At 40.1% G+C, this 7256-nt stretch overlaps 1 protein-coding gene across 1 annotated transcript in view; it reads right to left on the bottom strand.

Annotated features, from left to right (window-relative positions):
- Positions 1–301: 301 nt before the first annotated feature.
- Positions 302–7256, bottom strand: part of LOC107042906 (translation factor GUF1 homolog, mitochondrial) — a gene marked incomplete at its 5' end in the record, with an annotated part of 168060 nt that continues 161105 nt past the window's right edge. Inside the window, 1 exon segment of the mRNA XM_015264160.1 lies at positions 302–614. Within this exon segment, the coding sequence (XP_015119646.1) occupies positions 302–614 (313 nt within the window).

Below are 7256 nucleotides of genomic sequence, written 5' to 3'. Positions count from 1 at the left end.
TTTCTTGAAATCTAAGATGTTTTTGATTTTTTAGAATTTTCACAGATTTTGAGTCAACTTTTAAGTAAGCAAAAAAATAAGATGGAAAAAAACTGTTTTTTAAAGATTAAAATTCTGGAAATTAATATAATGATCTGAAAATTTGCAGAGAATTGTCTTTTTCAGTGATGAATATGTGAAAAAATTACCGCATAAAAATTTGCCGGGGGCAGATTCACCATACTTAATAGGCTAGACCATTTCAATCTCCGTCGGATAGGCTCGAATCTCTGCTTGTTATGTTCAAAATACTCCATACACGTCATTTTTTATGTGGATCGAATATGACATATTGATTTGCTCTCTTACTTGGTGTAATAATTGTTCCCCAAACCATTGGTTCCATGAACTCCGTTACAATCTGTGGATTAGGAAAATGTGCAGGATTGTTGAAAGTGATCTCTTCAGTCCCATGATCCTTGATATTCTGTTTTCCACAAATTTTCGCTTTATACGTTACACTGGGGGCAGTAATAATTGGAGCTGTTCCGTACTCCTGCTCCAGTCTTTGACAGAATACTTCCATGTGAAGTAATCCCAAAAATCCTAGCCTCCAGCCCAACCCCAAAGCAGGGCTGAAATGAAAATCAAATAAGTTTCAATAAATATGAGTTAGCGTGTGACTGGGAGGGATTTGTTGAAGTGGGTGTTATCCAAGCTCAAAAAACAAAAACAAATATTTTTGGAAAAAAATCCGCGCCAAGAAAAACTTTTCTTGATCCTAAATAGGAAATATAAATTTTTGAAAATTGCAAAGCATTGAAACAGAAAGCCAAGTCAAGACGTCGAATGAATAGTCATAGTGCACAATCAGATTTCTATGAAAAAAATTGTGTGACGGCGATTTCCAAATGGACCAAACAGAATCCAAAGTCCTTCATCCGCTACGAAAATCCTTGAACGAACACAGCCGAAGTTTCTCGCCTTCGACCTCTTTCGCTCCAATCTCCCTAAAATCCTCCAAAACTGGAACGATAAAAATGCTAGCTACTTTTGTGAGAAACTGGCGTTGGGCGCCAGCCGATTTTTAGCAACGCGGATTCAACAAAACCACAACCGTAAATGTAAGAGAACAAAAGGAGAGAAGTAGAAACATAACTGGAAGTTGGGAAAATCAGAGGAGACGGTGCAGAATTCTGCCTAGCTTGCTCGAGAAAAAAATCAGAGAGCGGTGTGGCTTCGATCGCTCGGTCTTAGGGAAGGGGTCGCAAATGTAACGAAACAACGAGAAATCCAATCAGCAAGAATCGAATCCAAAATTCTCTTAATTCTCTAGGAACTCGGGAAGTTCAAAAATAAAGAAAATTTTGATTAAACCGAAAAATATCTCGCATTAACTATCCACGTGACCCAAATACAATTTCAAAATTTCTGATTTTCGTGTAACAAAAGTTAATTATCAAGAGTAAGAGTAGTTGAGTAATTCTAAGAGAGAGATTTGCGCAGAGGGGAAAATGTAAGCGGGTCTGGGAGGGTCTTTGCTTATGATCACTCAGCGCTATCCAGAAACTGGAGTGCAGGAGGATCCATAGACCTGGTAAATTCCTTCGTGACGAAAACCCATCGAATTGTGACGATTAAATGAAAATAGAAATGATAAGAAACCCCGGGGAAGCAAAATGTCACTCAAAAGGTGCCATCGTGCCTCCAGTTTCGAGTTTCTTCTCCATCATGAGATCGTGGTGTCACATGACGTTGAAGCAGCTCACGAGCGTCAATTTTCGGTTTTCAGGAGACCCGTGACGACGAGAAACCCTAAATTAATTTAATAATTTAATTATGAACTTTACTGAGCTACAAAAGTACTCCATTGAGGCTTCAATTCGCTCGGATAAAGAATTATCCCCACGACATGCAGCGTAAAACAGCTACGTTCATAATTCATGGAGAGCGTGCATGCACTTATTTTCATGCATTCTTCCCATCTTACTTCCTCAATCTAGCCTCAAATAATCCAGAAACTCTCTGATACCAATTGGGAACTAATTAAGCACACGAACGGTGTGTCAATTGTTCTCCAAAGTCTCTCAAGATCAGAGAGGGTGTCAACGGCGTCAATCCGTGCGACTGAACCATATGCAACTGCCTCCCGTGGATTTTGTCGGTAATTTTCCACTGAAACAGGACCTCACTGGGATGTTGTACCTCAGGGGGACTGTTGAGAATCTTGACGAAGATTTTATGCACTCAATGGTGCATTTATTCACTTACCAGCGTGGTTGTGGGCGAAGGGGAATGCATCGCCACTTCACTCGTTTACGAGGGCCTGGGCAATTTCACTGAGGTTTTCACTGGGCCACACTAATGAAACGTGCACTTCTCTCCTGAGGGGAGAGCGGATATTCTTGAGGTTCTCTGTAGACGATGTCCACTTCACCTTGGGGTTGGTGTGGTTTCCTTCACACAGAACCTTCACCTATCCCCACGCCATTGCCATGCTACAAGACGCCATCGAGAACCTACTTCTCTCCGACGAAGATGCACCATTGCTTCTGGGAGGTAACTGGAACGCGTGGGTTGCACATGTACCCGAAGGTGATGACTCCATCTTTGAAGGTATGAATATTCTGAATGGTAGAATCTTCAGCGACACCCTTACCAACTACACATTCTCCGGAAGAGACGACACAATTTGGTGCTCTCCGATGGACCTCGAAATGATCCGGGGCCTCAAGAGTACATTACTTGGCCCGCCATCTGCCTCTTGATGTGTTCGCCAGGCCTAATGAGGATGTTATGAGAAGCCTGCTCGCCTCCAGCGACCCGAGATGCTTCAAGGACATCTGGTACTTCGTTCTTTAGAGCTTTTTTTTCAGAGATCAAAATGCGCTGCCTTGATCATTCTTATAAAAACTTACCAAAAGGATATCGTAAAAGAGTGCTGATATTTATTATTACTAGTTTCAGTTCCCTTTTGGAAGGCCAGGGACATTTATCTCCGATTTAAATTCTTGACATTAACGACTTTTATCACCAACCAAAAAAGACTTCTGTTCTTTGTTCACTACCGTTGAGAGCCGCCACTAGCGATGCCGCGAGAGACTTTCCGAGACATCACGAGACAATACTTTGAAAGGATTGTCTCGGTCTCAGTGGACATGAAAATTCTTGGTCTCGTCTCAGTCTCGAAATACGCAGTATTGGCTCCTTTCGTGATGACTCTAAGTCAATTTATCTCATCTCGGTTTCTAGTTTTTCACAGTTTTCATATGTAGAAAATCGAGACGAGACAAACCGAGATAAAAACCGAGATTTTACATTAAAAAACACGAAAAACTTGAGACCGAGATGAGATAAATTGACTCAGAGTCATCACGAGAGGAGTCGATAACGCATATTTCGAGATTGAGATAAGCCCCAAGATTTCCATGTTCATTGAGACCGAGACCATCTCTCCGAAGTATTGTCTCGTAAAGTCTCTCGCGGCATCACTAGCTACCACCAGCAATTAGTTTGTTTTTTTCAAAATATTTTTTATGATGCATTACTTTATCTTGATTTTACTTTTTCGGTCAATACTGCAACCAACTATATGTAACCCCCATGCTATTGCAGCGACTTAGGTCTCCAGAGAAGCATTAATAATGAATAAATTAATGAATAAATTTTGTATGGATGAATGAGTGAAGTTAATTTGAGGTAAGAGATGTTTTTTTTATTTACATCGGAGCAACACGATGACATGAATTTATATGTAAGGAATGAAATTATTCTCTCCTTATCAGTCATTAAATTTTGACCATAATGATTTAGTCAAAATATGTGGTAAACGAGAGACTTATTTATATTATGCTAATATGTTCTTGAGTGATTTCTCATAAATAAAAGAGTCGACCGTCAATTATTTTACAATTTTATTTAATTTGACCACAGTGTTATTAGATGAATTTAATTGGCAAGTTAGATATGTTTGAAAAATAGTCATATTTACTGTGGTATTAAGGAAAATTGTGTTAAAGAATGCTTGAAGTTTAAAATTCTATTTCTGTTGTCTATATATCCCTTTATTATGTTGAATAATGGGTCTAGACCTGAAGTATAAACTGTTATGGTTCAACCTCAAATTAGTGTGATACGTGGGACATTTGATTTCCTCCTGTACACTGAGAAAAAAAATTATTTCTGCCAAATATTCGTTTACTTGAGAGAAGCACTTATTTTTTTAAAATCGTATTTCTCCTATTGAGTCATTCCCGGGCGAGTCTGATTAGGATTCAATTATGGCAATCATGTTGCTCTAGAGGATGACTATGTTGCATTTAACCATGGATGAACTCCTCGAATGATTATTCATTTTTCCTAAATTTCTTATTTTCTAGAGGGAAGAATTTCGATTAATTTTTTAATGTTGATAATTATTGAGGGAGTGCACTCAAGGTCATAATTAACATGCTCATCTTCTGGAGCAATATAATTGTCATAATTGACACCTGAAGAGGATTGCCTGAGAATGACTCGGCTGGAGAAATCCGGCATTGAAAAATAAAATACTTCTCTCAAGGAAATGGATATTTGGCTAAAATATTTTTTTTCTCAGTGTATTACATTGTTATCTATCAAAACTCTAATAAGTGTGTTATTGTCTTGACAGATCTCGATGTATTCGTGGAGTTTCATAGTTTGTTTTTTTACGTAATTTGATGAATTTCACTATTTAATATGGTTGAAAATGATGTGTAAATATTACTTGTATTCTTAGGTATAGTGGCAATAATACGTGTATGCATATACAGTTGAGCAGAATACATAGGCTGCAAGTTGAGGCTGTTCACGAACTTCAGTGTTCGACTGTACACTATACCCAAGAACGCAAATAATATTGAAACATCATTTTCAACCAAATTAAATAGTGAAATTCATCCAATTAAGTGAAAAATGAAAATTAATTGATTTAATTCACTTAATCAAGCAGTGAGGATAGGCAGTTGTTCGCTCCTTCATCACAAGAATGCACTGTTCATCTTAATGAGTGCACCTTTCGTCACTGTCGTTCTCCCGCGAGTTATTGCGGGATCACCTTTACCAAAGCCGTAAAATCTGTAAGTAGTCCATGGCGACCCATATGGACGAGTGGACTATGTTCTTCCACATGGCCTTCCATGCGCACTAATGCCTCCAATGACCCCACGAAACGCCAACTGAAGATGGACTGATCAGCAGGAGAAAAGCCAGATTGGTGGCCAAAGGATATAGTCAACGCCCTGGAGTCGACTATCATGAGACATACGCGCCAGTAGCTCGGTTGGAGACGTTGAGACTTATGTTGGCACTCTCCGTTGAATTAAATCTCAAAATATGGCAGTACGATATCGTTACGGCCTACCTAAATGGGTTTATCGATGAGGAGATTTATATGGAGTTGCCTCAAATGCTAGTCGATTCACTGGAGCAGTTAGTCGAACGTGAGGGTCCCAAAAGTTCGATCAACCACAAGGTCAGGAGCATGCTGACAGATATAAATCGGGGAGGAGACTGCTGTCTACTCCAGAAGGCCCTGTATGGCCTGAAACAAGCCGGGAGGCAGTGGAACAAGAGGATTAGTGAGAAATTGTTGTCAATGGGTCTGCAACAAGCCAGAGGTGATCCCTGTCTGTTCCATGGGAAACAAAATGATCACACACTCATGATCTTGATATATGTCGACGACATACTGATTGCTTCCGATGACGAGGCCTGGCGTGCAGAAATTCACGACCAATTATCCAGGGAGTTCCAGATAAAAAGTCTGGGTTTAGCCAGATACTGTTTGGGGTTGGAGATCAGGCAGGACGTCGAGAGGATTACACTCTCTCAGCATAATCACGTCAAGAATTTATTGATTCATTTTGGAATGGACAATTGTAATCCAGTGAGCACTCCAGCAGTCGTGGGTAATAAACTCGCAGAGTCGACGGAGAATGAACCGCGGGATTGGCCCTATCATGAGGCTATAGGAGCCTTGACGTACTTGGTGATGGCCAGTCGACCCGATCTCGCAAATACCGTGTCAAGATTGGCACAGTTCACCAACAATCCCAGTAAAGAGCACTGGGCATCAGTAAAGAGAGTCTTCCGCTACCTGGCGGGTACCCTGGACTTGGGGATCGTCTACCACAAGACTGCTAGACCTATAGAAGATTACACTGATGCTGACTTGTTGATTTTATTGCAGGTCCATGAAATAAATTGTCGACACACTTGGTTTAATTTTAATTGGAGGTTTAATTGTTTCAATTAAATTGGATTTCACATTTTAAATGTTTAAACTTTCGGATTACATAAACACGTGATCCTCTATGATTAATTGGTTAGAATAATAATAATCTGAATTGAAAAGAAGAGATAATTGGCATGAGAGGGCAGTGCTACTCAAAAAGAAATATTAAATATTAAATATGGAGTCGATGTAAATTGACCGCGATAATTTAAATTTACTCTAACACGTCCCCTCAATTGAAATCGACGCAATTTCTACTTCTTGGTGTCCATGTGAACTTGGCGTAGCCCCATTCCTACGATGCACCTCCAGTGCAATTCCTTGGGTAATGACTTCGTCAAAACGTCAGCGACGTTTTGCTCGGTGGCGACATGCTTGATCTGGACATGCCCCTTGCTGATGACATCCTTCACGAAGTGGTGCCGTATGTCAATATGTTTTGTACGAGGGTGATGTACTTGCCCTTGAGAGATACAAATTGCTCCCCGATTATCGACCAATACGACGATGGTACCAAACCTGGGTACCTTCAGCTCATGAAGAAGGCTCCTCTGGTGCAGACCTTCCTTCAGTGCCTCGGCTAGGCTGATATATTCCGCCTCGGTGGATGAGAGGGCAACGATTCTCTGCTTCTGGGGTTTCCATGAAATGGCTCCACCAGCCAACATATAGCAGTATCCGGAGTACGATTTCCGATCTATTAGGCAATTTGCCCCAAGTCAATAGACATATTGCGTGAGCGGAGTCTAGTCTGTGAGCCTAAGTCATGTGACTCGGTCTGTCTTTGATAAAAAATACAACACAACCATTTTTTCCATACAAATCATATTTGTTGGTTAATATTGATGAGGACATAAATGTCTAGTCCTTTATAAGTCCAAGTTAATAGACATAATACGGGAGCTGTGTCATGTGACTTGGTCTGTCTTTGATAAAAAATACAACACAACTATTTTTGCCATAAAAATCATTTTTGTTGGCTAATATTAATGAGCACATAAATCTCTAGTCAATTATAAGT

This window comes from Diachasma alloeum, unplaced genomic scaffold, assembly GCF_001412515.2.
Source record: "Diachasma alloeum isolate Michigan unplaced genomic scaffold, Dall2.0 Dall_scaffold_00536, whole genome shotgun sequence".
NCBI lineage: Eukaryota > Metazoa > Arthropoda > Insecta > Hymenoptera > Braconidae > Diachasma > Diachasma alloeum.
Note: the sequence above shows the minus strand (reverse complement) of the source record. Positions and strands in the feature narration are given on the sequence as shown.